Below are 23,902 nucleotides of genomic sequence, written 5' to 3'. Positions count from 1 at the left end.
AGCCAGGCTAGGGTGATAGGGAGGCAGCCACGGCCTCAGAGCAACCTCCCAGTGCAGCTTCAGGGCGGGATGGAGGAAGCAGGAGACTTCCAGTACCCTCGGGTCTGAAGCTTCAGGTAGCCATGTGAGGGGCACAGATCTTGCGGGTGATTGGAGGAGAGACGGGAGAAGGGAATTTGAGCAGCCTTAAGAGAGTTAGTTACCTGTCAGGACCTTCTGATGGCGCTGCATTGACCCCTTGCTCTGTTTGATTTGGAGCCGGAGCATTTTGGCCAAATCAGTTGTTTGCATCTATAGACCATGAAAATCTAGTTATAGCCTGGATGTTTTTCTGCAGCACAGCTCCTGGGCTGACATTGTTTTATTGTGCTCCAGTAGTTCAGAGAACAGGCTATGAAGTCAAAGGCTGGATCAGATTTCTGGCTTTACTACCGTGGACCAGGCGAGTCTGAAAGTCACACAAGGCTTTGGTTCTATCACTATAAACCAAGAGTGGTAATATGTTCTCATTGCTGGGGGATGAGGGGGGAATGACGCAGAGGGCAAGACTATGCTCATGGGCTCTGTAAATCTTAGCCGCTGTCGTGACTGAGGCAGACAGTGTGAGAGAGGTTGGGGGACAGAATCCCTTGGCTTTCTTCCACCAAAGACATTGAATTCTTTTTCTCCCTGAGGCCAGGCATCTAGAGGGGAGACCCTAGCTGAGATACAGAATAGTCACCCCTCGGCTCCTGGGTAAGAGTCTCTACCAAATGAGCTGCGATTAAATGATTCAGCATGTTTCTCTGTCCACCTCATGGAGTGAGCCACTGTGACCCAAATCCACGCAGATTAGTTCTTGTCTAGCTTACTGGAACTCATCTCTTTTCTGGATGTCCTAACTATCCATCTCCTTGGCCACAGCCTTTGATCTCAATGCCAGACAAATAAGTACGGGAGCAGGACCAAGCCCACCTGCCCACTTCCTGAAAGCACAACCCTTAGGAGTCAAGGGCTGATGGGAAGGAAAACCCATCTTATTAAATTGCTTGCACTCTGATCAGATGAGTGGAACTATCGTACTGCTCAAATAATTAAGTGCACAAAAGAGCTATTATTATTATTATTATTATTATTATTATTATTATTATTATATTTTTTTGGTTTTTGGAGATAGGGTTTATCTGTATATCCCTGGCTGTCCTGGAACTCTCTCTGTAGACGAGGCTGGCCTCAAACTCAAAGATCCACCTGCCTCTGCCTCCCGAGTGCTGGGATTAAAGGCGTGTGCCACAGGACATAAAAGCTTTTATAAGGAAAGAAAAAAGGGGCAGGTCCTGGTCTGGTAAGGAGCAAGAAGAACTTGTCTTCATTCAGGGTCTGCTCTCTCCTCTCTCTCTCTCTCTCTCTCTCTCTGACCCTGACTGTTGACTGCCTGGGGTTAGTTCCTGTAATTCTTTAGACTTATTACTTTTCTGTAAGTTAAAACTCACAGCATTTTGCACGCCTTTTGTTAGGTGAAATACAGGATTTAGAATAAGGAGTGGCCTTACGCCGGGCGGTGGTGGCGCACGCCTTTAATCCCAGCACTCGGGAGGCAGAAGCAGGTGGATCTCTGGGAGTTCGAGGCCAGCCAGGTCTACAAGAGCTAGTTCCGGGACAGGCACCAAAGCTACAGAGAAACCCTGTCTCGAAACACCCAAAAAAAAAAAAAAAAAAAAAAAAAAGGAGTAGCCTTACACACTTAACTTTATCAGAGGTCACCAAATGTGGAATTTGTAAATCTAAAGTATGGTTATCTGTCAACATCTTAATCATTTAGGGTCAGCTTTCCTTGAGAATTTAGAATGCTGTAAAAGGAAGGAAAAGTCAAAGATGGACCCACACAAAGTGACAGCTGCCTACTCCTACTGAAATGGCTAACCCTTCATCCTTATTTTCTTATTACGCCTGCTTTATAGATGAGGTGGAGACAATCTTGGGGCTCAATGGTACTGCACCTGTAGGTTCTAGGTCTTACTGTATAGCCTGTGGGTTCTAGGTCTTACTGTATAGACCGGGTTCCATTTGGGTTAGGATTACATTGCACTGGCACTGGGAATCCCAGTCTGTTTTTTCTTTCTGGGGAGAGAAGTACGTGTACACAAGGAAAGAGAGGACCTAAGAGGAGTGGGGATGGAGGCAGTTTCTACCCAAGGCTCCAATAGGAAGACAAACTCTCTGGTTCTGGAATCCCTCCTTTGATTCCAGGGAAAGAACACAGGTAATGGTCCAGTTTGTTTCTGCTTGGCTGCTAGATTAAAGCAGGAGCAATTGAGAACAGGTAGAAGTGAGTTTTCACTCCTACAAGGTAAACTCGCAGGAGCTGAACCGCCACTTAGAATTTCAAACACTCAGGAGGCAGCGGCAAGGAGTTCGAAACCGGCTTGGGTAGCAGCATAAGACTGTCTTTTCACCTTCCCACCCACTCTTATTTTAGGACATCCCTCGCACTTGACTTTGTTAATCGATGGAACGTCCTCATTTTGAACTTCACCTTTCAGTTGTGTGTGTGTGTGTGTGTGTCTGTGCACGCCCGCAATACAGGGCCCGGACCCTTTAAGAGGGCGGAGCGACTCTAGTGGGCCCCACCCCCCGGGGCGGCGCAGGCGCGCGCGGGCTCTGGGAACCCGGCTGGAGGGCCTCCGGCTCGCGGGGCCGCAGCACCTGCGGCGCGGCGCCCGGGTGGCCGAGGTTGACTGCCGGAGGCGGGGGCGGGACGCCGGGCCCCCACTGCCCTCTCGGGGCCGAGGCGGAAGCCGCGGTGCGGGGACGCGCAGGGCAGCACCATCTGGAGGGGCGGGAGCGCGCGGCCTCTGGGGGGCAGGCGCGTGCGCGGCGCGGCGGGTTCAGGGGGTCGCCGGCGCGGGGCGCAGGAGGAGCGCGGCGGAGTGAGCCCCGCGTTGCCGGAGCAGCAGCCGGCGCGCGTCGGGCGGCTCAGCTGGGGCCCGCAGCTTCTCCGCGGGCTGAAGCTCGGCGTGGAGGAGCAGGGCGGGGTGGGTCCGGCCGTGCAGGAGGAGGGCGGCGTGGGGCTGGGGGTGCAGGAGCGGGGCGGCCGCGCTCAGGAGCCCAGCCTGGGGGTGGTGTGGGAGCCGCCCGCCGCCACGGACTGGAGGCGCCCGGCCCTCTGGACGGCCTTGGCCGGCGGGCCCGTAGCTCAGGAGGAGGGCCTGGGGCCCCGCAGGCAACAGCAGGAGAAGGGGGGAGGTGGACCCGCAGTGCAGGAGCGCGGCGAGGCCCGTGCCGGGGTGCAGGAGCGCGGGGAGGGCAGCCCACGCAGGCTTCTGCGGCATCCCGAGGAGCTGCCCGAGTTGACGGACGGTTCCTTCCTGCACACGGAGGAGCTCGAAAGTTCGGACGAGCGCAGCTGGGAGATCTGCGGGCACCTGGGCAGGGAGGCGGTGGTCCTGGGAGCATCCCCCGCGAGTGGGGACAGACTCGAGCTACTGGGGAGGGCCAGGCCTGTGGGACCCCGGGGGCCTGAAGGAGAGGGGCGTCTGGGGGTGCAGGAGGCAAATTGGCTGCCCGGGGTACAGGAGGGTCAGGTCGCGTGGGCCGTTCAGGAAACATATCTGAACGGTAAAGGGTCCCCAGGAGGTGAGGAATTCCAAGGGGGACACAGGACCCGCAGGCGCAGGCGGCGGAGGAGGTGGTAATCTGCAAGCCACTTCGCTGCCATCAGGAGTCCTCCAGTGCCAAGAGTAATGCTGGAGGGTGTAGGGGATTGGGGAGCAGAAGAGCGCTGCGAACCTGACCTTTGGAAGCCATTGCCGGAGGGCAGGCACTGGCCTGCAGGACCTTCTCTGCTACCTCGAGTTTGAGCATCCTCAAAGCAGTGTCTGCCTCCGGGCAGCTGAAAACTCAGGTAAGAAAGGTCAGTTTTGTTCCCAGCTGGAGTTGATGTGTTTAGAAGAATGGGCTCCAAACAGCCCTCAGGTTGACTAACCCCGGAGCATCCTCCGCCCCGATTGTATCTAGCAGCTTCTACAGCGGAGTAGTCACTTCTTTCAAGTCTAGACTGGATGTAAAGTCCTTTTAGTGGCAGAGGGAAGGGAGGGGAAGGTAGCCCCAGGGCTAAAGTTGCGGGGAAGAAGTCAACCCCTCCTCCGGTCTGCTGGTGTGACAGCGGCACCTCTGTAGCCTCCAGAAAAGGGAAGTGGGTAGTGTTGCTTTTGTCTTGTGGGTCACGTGAGGGTGCCAGTCAGTAGTGACTGGGGAACGAGCCTTACCTGCGCCTGCCACACGGTTTTGCCACGGCTGATTATCCTGTGGGCCCAAAGCCAAGGATGGGTAGAGGAGCAGAGAGCAACTGGTCTTCATCTCTGAATGGAGTGCCAAAGGAGAGAGGAGGGTGTCACAGCGGCTGCTGCCTCCTCTTTGGCCTAGGCCTTGACCTCACACTGTGGAAGGTGGCAGATAGGACACTGTGGTATCTTATTGAGGTCTCTTCACACCCCCACCCAACCCTGGGGCTTGTTCTTGGCACAGCCTAGAGATGGAGCATACAGGGGCCAGGGGCTACATTTGGTTTCTTGTTGACACAAGGACCCACCAGCTCCTTCCTGGTCCAGGTGGGCTTAGTAGGCAGCTTACAACCTTTCTTTCCCTAGCCCTGTCAAGAGTTCTTGTATCTCTGCCCCACCAGTGGGGATGGATCCAGAGTCGGTCTCAGGGCCTTAGCAGGGAATATCTCTGCCCCAGCCCACTATGTGTCTATAGTTCAAATGCCCCCATACCCCAGTTCTCCTGGGTGGAGGTAGGGTTCTCCTGTGGGGGCAGAAGAAGGGGTGGTGGTGGCTAGGATTGGCGGAGGAGCCGGTTTGCCAGCTCTGGCAAGCCCAACCTGTCTGTCCGCTTCAACCCGTGCCTGTCATGCTGTCTCAAACATTCTTACATGGGAAGTTTAGCTGCTGTGTCCATGGTGCCACGCTTTCCTGGAATGAGCAGAGTGGTTCTGGCTCACTGACTTCAGTGGGGAGAGTTCCTCTCTCAGCGTATGTATAAGCATACACTTACTTTAGGGTGACTTTCCTGACTTTTCAGTGAACAGGAGGAGAGCAGCTGGACTGTTTTTGGCACCACCTGAGCTCACAGTGCCTAGCATTTTGTGTAAGTGGAAATCAAATAGTGACCTTTTAGAGTCTAGCTTCTTTGGTTCAGCATCTTTATTTCAGAACTGGCTCATGTTGTTACATGTATCATTAGTTCATTCCCTGGCATTGCTCAATAGTCTCGAATGGGTATGTCATCGTCTTTATAGCCATGTTCGTGGTGATGGGTACGTTTCAGACTGAGTATTACAGAGTTAGCCTCTTCGGGTGCTTGTGTTAGCCTTTGTGTGGCTGTATGCTTTCATCTCCCAGGGAAATTCTTAGGACTGGAATGCTTGCTTGCATCATATTGTAGGTGAACATTTAACCTTTAACGAACTTCTAGACTTATCATATAACCCCAATTAATAGCTACCACATTTGCATTTTCATAAACGAGTTAAAAATAAATTTAAATTTTTTTTTAAAACAACCAAGGAAATAATATTAAAAATAAGTAGCTGGCCATGGCTGCATGTACCTGTAGCCCCAGCTACTTGGGATGTTGAGGCAGGAGAGACTGACTTGAACCCAGGAGCTAAACGCCAGCCTGAGCAACTTAGCAGGACTCCAGCTCAGCAGACAAGCAGCATCCCCCCCAAAAGACCCCAGGGCCCCAATCCTACCAGACAGGCTGTTTTTCAAATGGTTGAACAATTTTATAACCCTGCCGAAGATTGTATGGCGGTGTGTTTAGACACCTAGGAGGTGTACAGTCTATCTGATAGGCTTTAATTAGCGTTCCCTTAGTGACTAATGTTGGCGTCCCTTCCTGCACTCGTTCGATGGGGAATCTATTCATGCTGTTTACCCATTGTGCGGATGTTGTTTTTTCTCATTGTTTTAAAGAATTTAAAAATATATTCAGAATATAAGTTTTATCAGGTGCGTAATTTGCAGATTTTTCTTGTAGTTTGCGGCCTGAATTTTAATCATTCTTTCTCCCCCTTTCTCATCCTTTCTCTTTGCTGTTGTTTTAACTTAATCATATTTACAATTATTTACTTAATGTGTGTATGTTCATATGTGTGAAAGCAAGGGAAAATAACCTTTGGGAGTCAGTATTTTCTTTCTACCATATGGGTCCAGGAATTCAGCTCAAGTGGTAAGTTTAGCAGCAAGTCCCTTTTCCTGTTGAGCCATCTTGCTAGCCTTTTTTTTTTTTTTTTAATCTTTAGACAGGATCTTATGTATAAGTGGCTGACTTCAGCCTCCCTCTGTAGCTGAGGATGACCTTGAACCAGCCTGGTGCACTAGGTTACCTCTTGCCACCGGTGGGATCCAGAAATGGAATTCAGATTGGCTTTCAGTTCTCGGGCTTGCCTCAGTGCTGAAACTGCAGGCAGGTACCGCACATGGCGACGGCTGATGTGGATGCTGATGATGTGGGGCCTGAATCCTCCCGAAGCTTACTTGGTCTAGCAGCTTTTAGCTTTCTTGGAGGGCCACTGCGTGTTCTTGATAGTGCCCATGTCATTGGCTAGCAAAGATGGTTTTATTTTTCTTTTCTGTGCCTGTAATCTATTTCCTTTTTTTTTTTTTTTTTTTTTTTGCCTTGTCATAACGGCTGTATCGTGGTATGGAAGAATAGATATCTCAGTGCCCATCCCTGAGGAAAACATATCTTTCACTGTTGAGCGTGCTATTAATTGTAGGGTTCCTTCATGTACAAAATGCCTCAGTTTGAAAACTTTCCTTCTGGTCCTGGTGGTGAGAGTCTTTTGTTTTGTTTTGTTTTTGAGACAGGGTTTCTCTGTAGCTTTGGAGTCTATCCTGGAACTTTCTCTGTAGACCAGGCTGACCTTAACTCACAGGGATCTGATTGCCTCTTGTCTCCCTAGTACTGGAATTAAAGGTGTGTGCCACCACTGCCCAGTGAGTGTTTTAATCAGAATGGTTGTTGGGCATTGTCTGCTCTGTGTCAGTCAATGATTATTCAATTTTCTGTTTTGATTTATTAATGTAACATAAAATTTTATATATATGATATTTATACCAGCACTATTTTATATATATATGTGTGTGTGTCTATGTACACATATATACACTACTTATAAGTAATTTGTTAAGGTTTATTGTTTTACTTTTTTTATTTTTAAGATGTGTTGACTGAGTTTTCTGTCCTGCCCAGTTCTCTCAGTTAAGTCCCAAAGAAATCACACAGAGGTCAACATTAACTATAAACGGATTGGCCCATTAGCTCAGGCTTCTTATTAACTCTTATAACTTACATTATCACATTATCCCATTATTCTTTTTTTTTTTTTTTTTTTTTTTTTTTTTTTTTGGTTTTTCGAGACAGGGTTTCTCTGTGGCTTTGGAGCCTGTCCTGGAACTAGCTCTGTAGACCAGGCTGGTCTCGAACTCACAGAGATCCACCTGCCTCTGCCTCCCGAGTGCTGGGATTAAAGGCGTGCGCCACCATCGCCCGGCTTATCCCATTATTCTTATCTGTGTTAGCCACATGGCTCAGTATCTTTTTCAGTGAGGCAGTCACATCCTGCTTCTTCTGTGGCTGGGCAAGGACTTCAGAGGAATGGGCTCCCTCCTTCTCAGAATTCTTCCACCTCTATTTCCTGTCTGGTTGTCCCGCCTATACTTCCTGCCTGGCTACTGGCCAATCAGCGCTTATTTAAAATGTAATTGACAAAATACAGACAGTTGTCCCACACCAAGATTGGACATCTATATTCCAGAATGGCCTTGAACTTGCTATGTGACTTAGGCTGGTCTTGAACTCTGTGCAGTCCTCTGGCCTCAGCCTCAGCTTCCCTAGTGCTGGGATGACAGGTGTGTACCACCACATCTGGATTGTGATCTTCTGTGGATTCAGGCATAGTGTTTGTGGCATGTTGGTAACCCCAGCACTCAGGAGACAGAAGCAAGAGGACCAGGCCAGCCTGGGCTGTGTATGGAGCAATACTCTATGTCCACAAAGAACTTGTGTGTCTGTTTTCAGGTGCTTTTTTTGTATGACTGTAGAATTCATAGTATACATCTTTTACTTATTATAGTTTCTTTCAAGTGAAACTAGTGTAAGAACCTTAAAGGATGCTTTCACTTCTCCCTCTTAGGAAACAATTGTTACAAACTACATGCTGCATTGATACACTCACCTTACCTTTTAAACCATTTTGAATAATAAGCAAGTGCTTTCCTGGTAAGTGCCCAGCACTGTTCCCTTCATTCTTTGGGTGGTCCTTTCCCCTGGTCTCCGTCAGTGCCTGCCTTTACATACATGAGAGCAGTGCTCAGTAGATCCTTGCGGGAACCTTTGGCATAGATCTCTGGGACGGTCTCCTTTCTGGCTCCGAATTGTAAGCACATGAATCTTCCCTGGGGCCTAAGCTCCAGCTTCTCGACTTAGTTTTATCTCTCATATTGATCAGGTTAGGTGTCCATTATTTTCTTTCTTTTTATATCTTTATTTCTATGTGCATTTCATGAGTGTTTTGGCTACATGTATGTATGTGTACCACATGTGTGTCTGGTGGCCATCAGAGGTCGGTAGGAAGCATCTGATCCCCTGAAACTGGAATTACAGACAGTTGTGAGCTGCCATGTAGATGCTGGGAACCTGATCCAGGTCCTCTGTAAGCACACTAAGTGCTCTTTACGGCTAAGCCGTCTCTCTAGCCCCAACCCCTTCCCCTTTACAAAAGGATTTTATTGTCATGTCTTTCCCCCCCCCCCCCGACCTTGAGACAGGACCTAGCTATATATTCCTGGTTGGTCTGATGTTCACTCTGTAGACCAGGCTGATCTTGATCTTGAACTCACAGAGATCGGTGAGATCCATTTGCTCCTGCCTGCCAAGTGTTGGGATTAAAGATGGGCACCACCATGCCCGACTCTTGTCTGTCTGTCTGTCTATCTATCTATCTGCTCATTTGACACGTTCAGTTATGCAACGAAAAATGTATACACTGCACAAAAAGAATCATGTTCTCACATTACTAAATACACAATAGTAGATAAAGTAGAGAACTGTAGACTAGACAAAGTTTCTCTGTGTAGCCCTGGCTGACCTGGAACTCACTCTGTAGACCAGACTGGCTTCGAACCGAGAGGTCCACCTGCTTCTGCCTCCTGAGTGCTGGGATTAAAGGCATGCGCCACCATCGCCTGACTGCCTGCGGTCTCACTATGCTGCAGTTGTTCAGGAGATCCAGCTCATCGTGGGGGTGGGGAAGGCATGGTGGCAGGTAGCTCCTTCCATGGCAGCAGGAACTTAAGATCTGACTTACTCTAGGAAGTCGAGAACACTTGGACTAGAGCTGGAACTGTGAGCGTCCCATCTCCTCTAGCTGGGCCCTGTCTCCTAAGGGTCCCACAGCTCACCAGAACAGCCTCACTATCTGGGGACTGTGTGCTGGAACTCTTGCTATTTCCTGTTCGGTTCATACTCCCTCCCCTTGATGGTGTTGGTAGCACATCCTCTGTAGTGTCCTGAAGAGGAATGCATACGAGCCATCCATTGGGACCACACCGGCCTGTACTTGCTTAGTTGGTGGTTACATGACCATAGAGATCTAGGTCGGAGATGTTTCCCTTCCCTGTCTTGAGGGTGTGAAGCTATTGTATTTTAGGCTTCATAGTTTGTACTTAGGTTAGTCACTATCATTGTGATAAATACCTAAGGAAATCAGCTGAAGGGAGAAACACTTTTAGTGATGGTTTCAGTGTGCACTTGGCTGGCTCCATGGCTTCTTGGCATGGCAGAGCAATGCTTCTGACTTCATGGAGGTGGGAAGATAGGCAGGAAGGGTCCAATGTCAAAAGCACACCCTCAGTGACCTAATTCCTCCAGCCAGGCCCATCTCTAACTAATGTCCTCAAATTATGGCCCATCAAATGATTAATTCATTGACTAGGTCAGACACCTCATGGTCCAATGACTTCTCCATAGCTCCACAAGCTGGTGACCAAGCCTAGAACACGGGAGCCTTTCTGGGAACCCTTCACATCCAAACCATAAGAGTGTTTGAAGTTTAAGGTCATTCTGGTCCTTTGTGCAACTTGAAGAGTGGTTGAAATGATACTGCCCCACTAGCTGATCCGTGGCTCCCTGAAGGATGTCTTCTTCCCAGAATACTGCCCCACTAGCTGATCCGTGGCTCCCTGAAGGATGTTTTCTTCCCAGAAAGCTGTGACTTGCTGAGACTTGGAGGTCTGCGTTTTTAAAAAAAGTGTGTTTGTTTTTTAAATTCAGCATAAATGTGAGACTCTAATAATCAGAATAAATTTCTCTTGAGTGCTATGAGTTCTCCACTGATGTTACTACTGAAGCTTAACCTTTAGAATTATCCATATAATGAGTAGGTCTGTACGTTTCTGCTTATTTTCATGATGTGAAGAGTAGTTTTAAAAAGTGTGCCATGTTGGGACTGGAGAGATGGCTCAGCAGTTAAGAGCACTGGCTGCTCTTCTAGAGGACCCAGGTTCAATTCCAGCACCTGCATGGTAGCTCACAACTGTTTGAAATTCCAGTTCTAGGGGATTTGGAATCTTCATAGAGATAAACGTGCAGGCAGAACACTAATGCACATTTTTTTTTATAAAGTGTGCCATTTCAGCAGTAGTTGCAGTATTTGAAAATGGGTTGGTTTGGCCAGGACAGATGATTTGGCACAATTATAGGTTTTGTCTAGAGTGGTGGGTCTCAACCCAAATACAGATCCTTTTGAAGAGTCTTCAAGACTACTTGGACCAATTTGATGAGAATCATGGGGGATGGAGCTCAGTGTTGACATTTTCATAGCACCCAGGTGATTTTAGTGCATAGACAAAGAACTCCCCCTACTCCAGAGCTTAGAGATCCTTGCTTTCACATGGTAGTTAATGAACCAGTGGCAACAGCATCTTTCAAGAGCTTGTTAGAATTCAGACACAGCCGAATGGTGGTGGTGGTGGTGGCACACGCCTTTAATGCCAGCACTCAGGAGGCAGAGGCAGGCAGGTCTCTGAGTTGGAGGCCACCCTGGTTTCGGGACAGCCAGGGCTACACAGAGAAACAGTCTTGAAAAAAAATTCAATGCAGAAAACTTTTTGATGTCAACCTTGTATCTCTGAAGTTGGGACCTACATTTGTGACTTACGTGTACTGTAGATTTAAAAACAGTGACCTGCACTTAGGAATGCCTGCTGTGAGCCTGCCTGCTAGTTGGGAGTGGATCTGTTTACTCTTGTCTGCTTTATTTTTCTTCTGTGTGTGTGTGGGAAAGAGGAGGGGGATTAAAAACAACCTAGTCTTCTACCTCATTTTGAGACTGTTGTCTTGGTCTGATGCCCTGTGTGCTAGTCTCACCGCCCGCAGTAACCAGGGATTCTCCTGCCTCCTCCCACCGTGCCATGGGAACACTGGGATTTGCTACCTTGATTGGTTTTAAGTGGGGTTTTCGGAGATTCAGACTCTTTATACAGGTCCTTGCACTTTTGCCCACCTCCCCAGCCCACAGTCTGCTTTCTTATCTGTGGACGGGCTCACGAGGCCGTGGCCCATGTGCGGAAGTCAGTATATAGCTTGTTTTCACGAGATCATGGCCCACGTGTGGAGGTCAGTGCTTGGCTTGTTTTCATGAGGGCCCATGTGTGAAGGTCAATGCGTAACTTGTTTTCATGAGACCGTGTGTGAAGGTCAGTGGGTAGCTTAAGTACTTCTGCCATGTGTTGGCTGGGGTCAAGCTGAGGGTTGACCTTAAGGAGGCAGGCATTCACCTTAAAGCTGAGCCATCTCCACAGCCCAATTGTTTTTGATACTTTGTTCCCCTGGTTTAAAAACGAAAAGATCTTGTTCTTATTTTGTGGATACACTTTATCAGTTTGAGCATATTACTGAGAATTATCTGTCTGAAATTTTCTTCTGGAGAGTCTTATTTTTTTTCTTTTTTCTTTTTTTCTTCTCATTTGCTTTTTTGTGTACATTTTGTTTTCTCCCAAGCCAGAGGCTTTCCTTTATTATTTGGTATATTTTTGTTGTCTGTTTCTAATCTAGGAAGAAGCTTGTGGGGACTGTGGTGCTGGGCAGCTTGTTGAGGGTGGCTCGTTGACAGTCTCATGGGGACTTGGGCAGGCTGTTTGTTGGAAGCCCCTAGGTTGCGTGACTTTACATCTTGGCCTGATTGAAGCCCAGAACTTGTGTTTTGCCAGCCCCCGGCCCCAGGTTTCTGGAGCAGGTAGAGAAGGGAGCTGGGCTGGAGAGATGGCTCAGAGGCTAAGAGCATTGCCTGCTCTTCCACAGGTCCTGAGTTCAATTCCCAGCAACCACATGGTGGCTCACAACCATCTGTAATGGGGTCTGGTGCCCTCTTCTGGCCTGCAGGCATACACACAGACAGAATGTTGTATACATAATAAACAAACAAACAAATAAATAAATAAATATTTAAAAAAAAAGAGAGAAGGGAGCTGTCATCTTGACATTAGTTACCGTGTGCTCTCCTCCTTGAGATGTGTCTCTCCCTGTTGTTAGTGCTGCCTCTGGGATACTGTGCAAACCTAGTGTGTTCTCTGTGGAGAGAGACGAGCCTCTGCAGGGTGTGGAGGGTGCTGGGAAGGCAGACGAGGTACCGTTAGCTCTTACACGGAGGTAAGCAGTACAACCTTGTCCTTGGACAGCCTTAGCTTTTCCTTCCAACACATCACATCTATGTTCTCGCTCATCACTTTGTGTCCACTCCTGATGACTCCTTTCATGCTTTGGACCAGGTGCATCCCTTACTCATGCAGAATCTCAGTTTGCTCGTGATCAAACAGGCCGGATGCCATGGGATTTGAGGTACTCCGACGTTTCTCCTACTCCCAGACTCTCAGGCCTCAAGCCTGCAGTGGCTCCCTCTTCGAGTGGCTGGGACTTTGATCTGAAGGGTGTTGGCGGCGCATGGTGCACAGTGAACGTCATGCAGTGTACTGCTCTGGTGTGTCTGAGCTGTTGTTCCTCTCCTCACACCACTACAGCCCAACAATAGGCCTCTTCAGCCCGGGGCTGCTGCCCAAGGAATGGGGGTGGGCACAGCGAGAGCCAGAAGTAGACCGGGTGGCCAGCCCTGGAGGAGCCCTGGCAGTGGCTGGCTGCAGTGGCTGACTGCATTGTCCTCTGGCCGCTCTCTTTTCCCTGGAGTTGGTGATGAGGCTTGGTGCCATGATGGTGCCTGGACAGGACAGAGGGCAAGAGGTCTGGTGTTCAAGTCCTGGTGCAGCAGTGTGTCATACATGGACAGGAAACCTGGACAGTTAGAGGAATTTGTCCCGGGTCACACACTTTTAGTGTATTGACAGGAAAATAGCAGAGATCCAGGAGCATGGTAGGACTCTAGGTGACCTGTGAGTAGCAGGGTTGACATGCTTCTCTTTAGCTGGTGGAGCACAAACCCCATTACTTCATAATCAAGACCCACAGGTGGGGTGTTCAGTGCAGGCTGAGGATGCAGATTGCTCTCTTCCTCTGAAGTTAGAGGGGTTCACTATGGGAGGGTGGCCTTGTCTGAAGCTTCTGTTCCTGCTCTGTACCTTACTGCCCTCTCCCCCTGCACTCTATTCTTCCCCTCCCAGTTCACCAATGAGGCTAGGATGTCTCATAGATACAGGCTTCCGTCTGGTCGACCCATGTGGCATTCTGAACCCAAATCTGTTGTTGGGGTTTTCTGTCCTGCCTGGTTACCACAATCGTTAAGTTCCAAAGAAATCACACAGAGGTCTACATTAATTATAAACTGATTGGCCCATTAGCTCAGGCTTCTTATTAACTCTTATAACTTACATTAGCCCATTATTCTTGTCTATGTTAGCCACATGGCTTGGTACCTTTTTCAGCAGGGTAGTCACGTCTTGCTTCTTCTGTGGCTAGGCAAGGACTGCGTCCTCTTCCCAGAATTCTCCTGTTCACTGTGACCTACCTCTACTTACTGTCTGATTGTCCCGCCTAGACTTCCTGCCTGGCTACTGGCCAATCAGCGTTTATTTAAAATATAATTGACAGAATACAGACCATGGTCCCACACCACAATCTGTTTCCCTCAGTCCAGTGGGAAAACTCTTTTGTGAGGGCTGGTTCAGACTCTCCGCTGGCTGAGTTGTCCTTGGGTCTGAAATGACTATATAGCAACAGAGTAGTTTAGTGGGGCTGGAGCAAAAGTATTGACATGATTGACAGCCCCTCTTTCTGCAAAGGAGTTATCTTCTCTGGGTTGAGAACAGAGAGGAGGAATAGGGCCTGGTGGTATACATGTTTAATCCCAGCACTTAGAAGGTCGAGACAGGCAGAGTCCCAGGCTAGCCAGGGCTAGAGTGTGCAGACAAGAGGGCAGGGAAAGCCAGGGCAGAGAGAGAACAGACTTTTCCCTGGTGTCCACTGGGAAGCCAGATGACGGCTGCTCCTGGGGAAAGAGGCCACCTTTCTCCATTGTCTGTCACAAAGGCCGAAGTCCTTTTTAGCTCTCTATTTTGCCAGGTACTAACCACATTAGAAGCCAGTGCAAATGCCTATCCCAGTAGAATTATATGCTAACCCAAAGAATTACATAAATAATAACTCTTTACAGATTCGAATGTGATGGATAATATTATTTTTTTATGTGCGTGGTGTTTTGCCTGCACATGTGTTTATGCAGTGCATTACAGGAGTGCAGTGCCCACAGTGACCAGAAGAGGGCGTCAGATCCCCTAGAACTGGAGTTACAGGCAGCTATGAGCACTATGTAGATGCTGGGAATTGAACAGTGGTCCTTTGGAAGAGCAGCTAGTATATTTAAGCATCAAGCCATCCATCTATCCAGCCTCATGGTGGATAATTTTTAAAAATATTTTTGGCTCTTCTACATGTTTTTTGTTCTCTTACTTATATGCATTCCTTCAACAAAACAACAGGGGGGCTTGGTAGAAGCAGCCGTTTGGGGATAGAAAATGGGGACTTAGAGAAATGATGGCATTTGATTAGGGTCTTAAAAATATATAGGAGTTCATCTTGAAGTTGAAGAGAGTGAGGACCACAGAGGAGAGTTTTTGATCTCTTTGATATAGGTGGGAGGAGGGCCGAGAAGGTTGAAGTACTGTGTGATTGGGTGGTGGCCTGGGGGAAGGAGGAACCATGGCTGCTGCTGGGGGTGTGGTTTCTGGCCTGGGATGGTTGGTGCTGTTTGCCATTAGGATGCTGGGCAGATGCTGGAATAGCTGCCATCAGGAGTAGTAGTAGGCATGCGCAGCAGGAGTTAGGGGAGGAGCGCTCTGTTGGGACGTGCAGATTATGACCCCAGCGCAGCATCCTGCTGGAGCTCCTGTGTCCATTCTGACATAGGAGTTGAGAGCTGCAGGGGCTTCCAAGTGAAGAAAGTGCCGGTGGCTGTAGGACCTAGGAATGAGGAAGTGAGGAAGCGGCCTCCAGAGAATCAACTGTTTTTAGAAAAGAAGGAAGGGTGAGGTCTGAAGTCTTTAGAAATAACAGCTAAGGAGAATAATAGTAACTGGTAGGGAGGGGAGCCGTGTTCCTCTGGGGCGTGACCACTCCTCTGGGGCGTGACCGCTCCTCTGCGGCGTGACCGCTGGTAGGTTGTCCACGCTCCTGTGGGCGGCCTCAGTCCCGTGAGCATATGGACAGCACTAATTGGATTCAGTGGGTTATAAAAAACATGAAACAACAGAAATAAAAGATATAACAACCGGCTCAGAGAATGAATGGTGCTCAGAGAGGACGTAGTAGTTATAAAGACAGTTTGTCTTAAGAGGCAGAGCCGCTGTTTGCACTCTAATACGGTGCGTGCTTTGAAATACTCCCTAATTCTCCTCTAGATGTTATTTCACTAGTTAGATTTTAAGTAAAATATTTTTTGAAAATGTAAGGAAGACAAGCTGGGCAGTGGTGGCTCACGCCTTTAATCCCAGTCCTCAGGAGAGAGAGACAGGTGGAGCTCTAAGGAAGACAAGCTGGGCAGTGGGGGCGCACGCCTTTAATCCTTGTCCCTGGGAGATAGAGACAGGCGGAGCTCTAAGGTCCAGGACAGCCAGGGCTACCCAGAGAAACCCTGTCTTGGGGGTTGCGGGGTGGGGGGAGATGAGGTTTTAGGCTAGCCTTGGTCTGTGGGCCCAATATCCATAGATAGCTCAACCTGGCCCAAGCACAGGACCTCAGTTAGTCAGCTCCTTAGGAGTGAGTGGGCCCCTTGTCCTGGAGATGGAGAGGGTGTGGACAGCCATGGTGTGTGTCTGAATCACTCCCTTCTCTTCCTTGGCCTCTGGCCAGCTGCCTTCTCAGACCAGTGATGTCATGCCACGCTGACCTGAAGGTGTGGGATTGCCTGGTACAGTCCCCTCTGGGATGAGGTCTTGAGGGGAACCAGCCTGGCCTTGGTCTAGAAGCCTGGGCCCAGTATACATAGAGGTGAGTTGAGCAGATCTGACTTGGCGGAGTTCGTATGGGCGACAAGAGAATTCTGTGGCTGTGGCTAGGGGAGGAGCTGTGGGCTCCTGTGTTTACCAGAGAGGAAGAGGGGGCGAGGGACAGCTTGTTTGTTGGGTTGGCATATAGTCCCAAGAATATGGCAGGCTATTTTTTAGAAAAAAACAAAATCCTCTTGGCAGGCAGTTGCTTGTCACGTCCACTTCGCAGTGTGAATTTGTGGTTTCCCTGGAGCTGTTGGAGAGTCCAGGAAGGTGGGCTGGCTCTGTTTGGTTATATGGTGTGGAGAACTAAAGGAGAGTGAGGCCCAGTGAGGGTGTCTGTGTGGACTGGATTCCTGGATGTCACGGTAGTGTGGCTTCTGTGGATTTCATGACAGTGCAGGGTTGGGAGATGAGATGGAGAACGCAGGAATGAGGGATGGTTTTGAATCAGACTTCATTCAGCCCACCCAGGCAATAGGGGATGGGCAAGGTGTATTCAGCCTTGTTTTCTCTTCATGGTGCTCACTCTGGGCTCTTGTAACTGTACCCAAGACTAGTTTCTGCCATCGCTGTGGTAAGATACCAAGGCGCGTCCACGTAGGCTAGAAACTGGGGCCTGGCAGAGTCGTCTCCCTGCCATAGCTGCTTCAAGATGGGCTGTGTGGGGAGGAAGTAAAGCCTGCTGGGAATTCACAAAGTGCCCTCCTAGGCTCTCTTCTTTTGCCTTGGGGCTGATTGCAGGAGTATCTAAACATTTTTCTCTGCCTTGCGTCCCAGGAAGGAGGAGAGTGCCCTGAGCTCAGCTGAGCTCTAAATACCTGCTTGGAAGGAGTCAGGATGCCTCAGATGCCATAGGAATGAGGTGTGTGTGTGTATCTGTGCTCACGCTTTTCCCAGCATGTGTTGGAGCCACTTCTCCAGCAGTCTGGGCTCCTCAACTCTGAAGTCACAAGCGTCTGGCCCCAGTGCACTGATCTGCTGAGCATGCCCAGACCCAGTGCTGTCTAAGAGGAAGGAGAGGTTGAGGACTGGAGAGCTAAAGGCAATAGGATGCCCTGGGTCTGGGTCTGTCAGTCTGCCCATGCGGAGTGGGGGATGGACGGAGGGACAGCAATGTGACTTCCATGACTGGGTGAGGAGTGGGTTAGGGAGCTTAGAACTTGTATGTGTTCTCAGCAGGTGGATGCCAAGCATTCTTGGAGAGGAGTAAACTTGGGTGTTGACGGAGTTGGAAGAAGATATTTCAATCCCCAAGATTGCTGGGAGGGGCTCGGTGAAGTAGGACACAGGCTTCTGTGGCTTCTTAGGTGACCCCGGTATTATTGAGTATCAGGGTGTTTGGATCCCTGAGGTACTAATTGGTGACTCTGGAGCTTGAATTCTTGGAGGCTCCTGAAGTTCGGGGGAGCAGTGGCTCTGAAGTCAGAGAGGGTGGAGCCTCTGCTCTGGTTTCCTAAGGGTCGCGGCTGCCACTGCTTGCTGGTTAGCTGCACAGGGGCAATGCTACACAGAGACACAGAGACGAATAGAAACTGGGAAGGAGGCTGTGGGGACGGGGTTCCCACAGGCCGGGCCCGACCGGAGCAGAGGCTGTGGTAACTTGGTTGTGGACCTGAGCCCTTGGAATTCATGCAGGTTCGGGAATTGGAGCCTTTCCAGCCCAGGCGCTTTAGCAGCCCCTCCCCTCCTGAAGGATGCTCGAGGCCCGCCCCCGCCCCCCTGGACGCAGGGGAGTGACGCTGCGGGTGCTGCTGCTGCCGGTGCCGCTGGAGGGGCGGGGGCTGCGGGTAGCTCCGCTTCCCTCTGCCCCCACGGTGGGACTTTGGGTACAATGGGGGAGAGATCTGCTTACCAGCGCCTGGCTGGGGGCGAGGAGGGACAGCAGGTAATGGGGATAGCGAGAAACCTGGAAGTCAGGCCACATCTGCTGGTGCTCTGTGGGCCCAGCTCTGCTCTCTGCAGCGGAGCTTCTTCGTAAGAGTCCAGGGTGCTTGTGTTCCCCCGCGCCCCCCATCCCAGAACCGTAGGGCTAGGAGGCTGGGTGCAGAGCGGTGTGTGTGTGTGTGTGTATTTGTGTGTGTGTGGCTGATAAGTCTGAGGTGATGGTAGTGGTGAATTATTGATGCTGGTATCTGACTCAGTGTGGATCCCTAGGGGCGCAAATAAGCTACCTTTTGGGCTTTCTGCGTTGCGGGTTAGAAGCCTAGGAAACACATCTAGTATTCAGATACACTCTTATAGGAGGAAGCTGTGTTTTGGGCGTTCCCATTTATTGAGTATGTGTATCAATCCAAATATCCCTGTGTGCTTTGGAAAATGGTACGGGTCCTCTTCCCCTTGGAGATCAAGCACTTTCTTTCCTAGCCAGGAGAGGGCAGTAGCTGGCAGGAAAAGGGAAATGTGTCTGGGAGTTGAGAGGCAGAAAGGTCAGGTCTGTTTTCCCAGGCAAGGAAGAAGAGGTCCAGGAACTGATCTGGCTTCTGACCCCACCATATACGTCTGTTGCCCTTTTCAAGTCTCTCATAGCTGGATTCTGGGTAAGCTGCCAGGCGTTCTTACACAGACACCCGGGGGAACGATCAGGCATGGTTTTCTGGTGAATTTGGGGCATTCCTTTCTGGGGTGGCTGGAGTTTTTACGCTGACCACTCTAATCAGCCTCAGCTTAGCAGTAGAGGAAAAAACCCTGTTTAATTTACTGACAGACGCAAGTCAGCTTCAGGTGGTTTCTTATGGAGGATAGTCTATAGCCTGCTGCAGTCTGAGGGTGTGGTCGGCCAACCTGTGCTGAAAGGCCGTGTTCACGTAGCCTCGGCCTGACCTTGCCTTGCACATTTGACCTCAGTGGTCACACTGATTGTTTGCTAAGCCTGAAGAGAGGCTGTACTTGGCAGTCCACAGTCTTTGTATGACTGATGGCAGTGGGGAAGGGCTGTTGCTGGGGGCACCCCTCATCAGAATAGAAAATGGCTGTCCAAACACTGGAAAAGATCCTGGAAAGAGTCTGCTGGGATGCTGACTCCCCAAAACTCCCCCATGAGCCAGCTGTGGCTCCCTGAGCTGGCAGCCAGCTGGGTATGGACAAGAGAGCAGTGTACAAGAAACAGGGGCTCCTTACACTGGGGGGTGGTGCTGGGATCTGGGGAGCAGAAGAGGACTTCCTGCAGCTGTCAGGTGTATCTGGGAGCTGCAGTGAGGGGGTGTAGAGCAGCTGGCCTCCTTGAGGGGCAGAGGGACCATTTGTCAGCTGTGGGAATATGGGGGGCCCCTGGGGGCTTGGTGGGGCACCTCCTTAAGCTGAGGCTGTTATGTGTGTGAGGTGCTGTACGAGATGCTCCACTGCAGCCTGAGCTGCAGCTTTGAGGTGGGAGCATCTCGGCAGAGGGCTTGGACATGTTTGTTTATTTGGAGGGAGTCTTGGGTCTTTGCCAGATAATCTGGGGAGTAGGCACCCTGGTTGTTGTGGGCAGTACACAAGGCAATCCCAGGGGAGAGGTGGAGATTCTCACCGCCCCCCTTGGCTGAACTGTCCCACTCTGGCAGGCTGCCAGCCTCCTATTTCCGTCGGGCACCAGGGTAACAGGGCCACATTAGGGTCTGAGCCAGGAGACACCCAGCCAAGGTTGGGACGTGTGTGGGGGAGGGTCTTTGAAGGATCTGTCTGCAGGATCCAGGAAAGACTCAGAATCCAAGCCCCCATAGGCCCAGAAAAGCCCCATGGGGGCTTGTAACCCCTTTTTATATGTGCCGTTTGGTTCACGGCCCCTACACTGAAATCCCCGGGGTTGTCTGCAACCATGAGGGCTGCAGTGGAGGCTAGAGACAGGGAGCCTTGTGTATGGGGAATCACTGGGGCCGGTGCTAGGAGGAAGAGTGCCCCCCCATTCCTGCTGTCCTCTTGGCAGTGATTCAGAAAGGTCTTTTTTCAGCCAGTGTCAGAGCCGCTCAGCTGGGGAGGGAGGGAGGGAAGGAGGACAGGCGGGCAAGCAGGCTGTGTTGGGAAGCCCGGGGGTAGGACTAGAGCTGTGAGCACTGCCCCGGAGAGGGAGAGGAGACAGGAGAGGACCCAGCCTGCGGCCAGCTGTGGAGGAAAGCCGGCACTCCGTTCTTCCCTGTTCCCTACTTCTGGTGGGACTTGGGGGATTTCTAGGACAGGTTTCCCACGCCCTGGCTGGTTTCCTTGCTGGGCAGAGCATAAAACTCAGAAGCTGCGGCCCTTGCCTGCCCTCTTTAGATCCAGGCCATAGCTCCTTTGACTTCTTAGGGGCTTCAGTTTGTGGAGATGCCAGCAGCCCGTCGGTTCCCTGGCCTCGAGCTCTCCTTTCCTCTCCTGGCCAGACTGCGGCGACGTCTGTACACAGTGAGTGGTGATGTGGGGGGGCTGGGGGTGGGAATCGCACTGGCTGTGGACATGGTTAGCCCCACGGTAGCTGCACTTTACAGAGGGGCAGAGTAGGCATGACTGAGGGGCACCTTCCTGAGGCTCATGGAGTGTAAGCTGGAGTGTCTTCCTTCCTAGCTACCGCCTGTGTGCACGCCTACATGTATGAGTGTGTGGTCAGTCTGGTGTGTGCTGACATGCAGGCCATGCGTCTGCATGTGCCGTACACAGGTAGTGTAGATTTCCTACCATGTTGTGAGCCAGACCATCTGAGCTGGGAGTCGCTGCTCTAGTGCCCTGTGCATCACAGACAAAGGAACGTGGCTGGAGGGAGTCTTAGGGGCTGTCACTCTAGGCTTAGCAGTAGCAACGGGACTAGACCCCCACCTGACTCCTCTCTTTGCCAGGATGTCTTCTAGGCCTCATATTTCTCCCTCATGGGTGCCTTGTCCCTGGGTTGAGGACTGGAGAGGGGAGTGTCCAGCTGATCAGGGAGGTGTGTTGGCTAGTCTGTGAAGGAAGGGGGACAGGCTGGGCTGGGCTTTCTAGGTAGCTTCAGCAGGGCCTCTGGGTTTCACTGAGCCCTCCCTGACTGTTCAGGGTGTGACTTTGAGCTATGACCTGGAGTTTAGAGATGGAAATGGGGAGTTTGGAGTCCTATGGCTTGAGGGTGTGGGAGGAGGGGAAGACCCGTGGCTGCTTCTCCTGATGGGACCAGTCACCCTCATCTTGAAGCCCTGCCACATAGCTAATGGGGCCACTTCGCTCCAGGCCCAAGGCCAGTGGTGGAGCCCGGTGCAGTGGTTTTTCACCCTGCACCTCGGGCTTTACTCTGGAAAGCAGGGACACATCTGCTTAACCCCCACACGCTGTTTACAAATAGTTCATTTTGTTGAGGACGAATGCGTCAGTACAACTAAGCGTTTAGAACTGACGTAGAAACTGTAGCTTTCTCAAGTTTTTTCTCTTATTATTTTATGTATATGGGTATTTTGCCTGCATGTATGTCTATGCATCATGTGCGTACAGTGCCTGAGGGAGCCAGAAAAGGGAGTCAGATAACCTGGAACAGGAGTTACAGATGATTTTGAGCTGCCATGTGGATGCTGGAATTGAACCCTGGTCCTCTGGAAAAACAGTGTGTGCTCTTAACCTCTGAACCATCTTTCCAGCCCCATAACTATGGTTTTGAAGTATTAATATATTATTTTTTGCTTCCCTTCACAAATACAGTTAACAGGAATGTTACATATTAAGTATATGTAGAGTCAATAAACATGGTGCCAACTATAATATGTGGAGAAAAAGAGGAAAATAGTTTGTAACCCTTGATGTATTCTATCATGCACTAGCTGTATTGTGAGGGACCAAAGAGGCTCAAGCCTCAAGAGAGTCACTGGGAGGAGTTTTGTGATAATGGGGTATATTCCCTGAATTTTTCATCTGATCGTGGACTTTTGCTATATTCCAAATAGTAGCGTTTTCCTCAGTTGCACAGTAAACGGTTCACACGGTTCAGGAAAAGCAGGCTACAGTAAAACTACAAAAGCCTTTTCTTGTTTAATGTACAATAGAATCTAAGTCTAGGTTTGGGTCGTTCTAATGGTTTTCACCTGCATGAATTAAGTTGCATGGAATCCGTGTGTTCAAATCTGTTCTGTGCATTGCAGAATAACTCATGTTCTTACCCCTTACTACCCGCTAAATGTCACCCCCCCACTATGACAGACAAAAATATCTTCTTTCTGGAGGGTTGTACAACCCTTAGAGAACCATCCAAATAAAGGGTTACAGCTTAAAGTTTGGAAGCAACCCACCAACCCAGTCTCCTTGGTGGAAGAGCTAGGGTTTGAACCAAGGGCTTGTCCTTCCTATCCATTACTCTTTGTGGAGCCCTGAGGTGTAGGGAAAATCTGAGCTGCAGCTCCTAGCACGGTGTTGGCAGGACCACCGGGAACTGTGGGGGTAGGAGGCTCAGGCTGGGCGGCCCATTCCTCTTACTGCATCTGTCTTGAGAGTGTGCTATGTTCAGGAACGGGTCACCTGGCCCATAATAGACAGCTGGCCTTTTCACCTCACCTGTCTTCTTCCTCAGGAACTAAGGTGAGATCAGAGTCTGGTCTGCGAAAGTGCTTATTGTCAGGTGTTCTACTCAAACAGGGGTGAGTTTGACTTTAGCTTTGAAGGTGGTCTTGGCCTTTTCCTCTGGACCTTGGACCTTGGACAGGCACTCTCAGCCTTGGCTGGTTGTAGCCTGCAGGTACATTTTGTTTTGCCAGTACGTATAGACTGTGTGTGCATGCACACATATTTCAAAGTTGCACTGTTTGGCGTCTTTTAAAAGTTGAGACAGATAAAATGTTAAGTGAAAAAGGAGAAACAGCAGTATGGGTAATGTGTGACTTAAAAGGACACTTAGAAGACATTGGCAGCTGGCTTTGGGGACTAGGAGCTAGGTGGCTGCACAGGAGGAGAGAGAATGAGGTTCCCTGTGCCTTCTGAGTATTTACCATGTGCATGTGTTGCCATTCCAAATATATTTTTGAAGGTAAGATTTCATACAGATTGAGACATCTGGTACTGCAAAACTGACAGGCTTTGGTTAAAGTACTGGGCCTTAGTCTCTTGTGGCAGCTGTTTAGGGAAGCGAGCGCCCGTTTACTGGGATGTCTGACCCTCCCTGGTCCACACCTCCCACTCGCATCTTCATCTTATGGCACTTTAAGCACCTGGGTGTTGCCCGTGGGTCAGTGGGAAAGGCCTGGTGGTGTCAGGCAGTAAGAACTGGACAGAGATCTTCTGTGGGGTCTGTCTGATGAGGGGTCCAGTGGATGGATCTCAGGGCCACTGTACCCCACCCTGACTTCTAAATGAGACTGTAGGAGTAAGATGACTGATACTGTTAGTCTGTGCTTCAGGGGCCTGTGATTCCCTGAGGTCCCTGAGCGCAGTTGATCTCAGTTCACTCAGACAGAGAGCACAGATTTGGGAGTAAGACTTGATTCCTGACTGCTCTGGTTTGGGACTCATCTCCGCTGTTT

At 50.1% G+C, this 23,902-nt stretch overlaps 1 protein-coding gene across 17 annotated transcripts in view; it reads left to right on the top strand.

Moving 5' to 3' along the window:
- The first annotated feature begins 3,081 nt into the window (after positions 1-3,081).
- The window catches only part of Tnk2 (tyrosine kinase non receptor 2), a 37,805-nt gene continuing 16,984 nt past the window's right edge, over positions 3,082-23,902 (top strand). For 4 of the 17 annotated variants that reach the window (XM_057763783.1, XM_057763797.1, XM_057763791.1 and 1 more), the window contains exon 1: positions 18,233-18,366. Coding sequence is in view for 5 of the 17 variants with exons in the window: in XM_057763798.1 (XP_057619781.1) it covers positions 20,763-20,840 (78 nt within the window). In the remaining 12 variants the exon portion in view is untranslated. Of the gene's footprint in view, positions 3,893-18,230; positions 18,367-18,883; positions 19,019-20,514; positions 20,841-23,902 lie in introns of those variants that run through there. The other 13 variants (XM_057763788.1, XM_057763801.1, XM_057763799.1 and 10 more) reach the window with 8 other exon arrangements.

The sequence above is a fragment of the Chionomys nivalis genome, chromosome 3, assembly GCF_950005125.1.
Source record: "Chionomys nivalis chromosome 3, mChiNiv1.1, whole genome shotgun sequence".
Taxonomy (NCBI): domain Eukaryota; kingdom Metazoa; phylum Chordata; class Mammalia; order Rodentia; family Cricetidae; genus Chionomys; species Chionomys nivalis.
The sequence above is the reverse complement of the archived record's forward strand: the minus strand, read 5'-3'. Positions and strand labels throughout refer to the sequence as shown.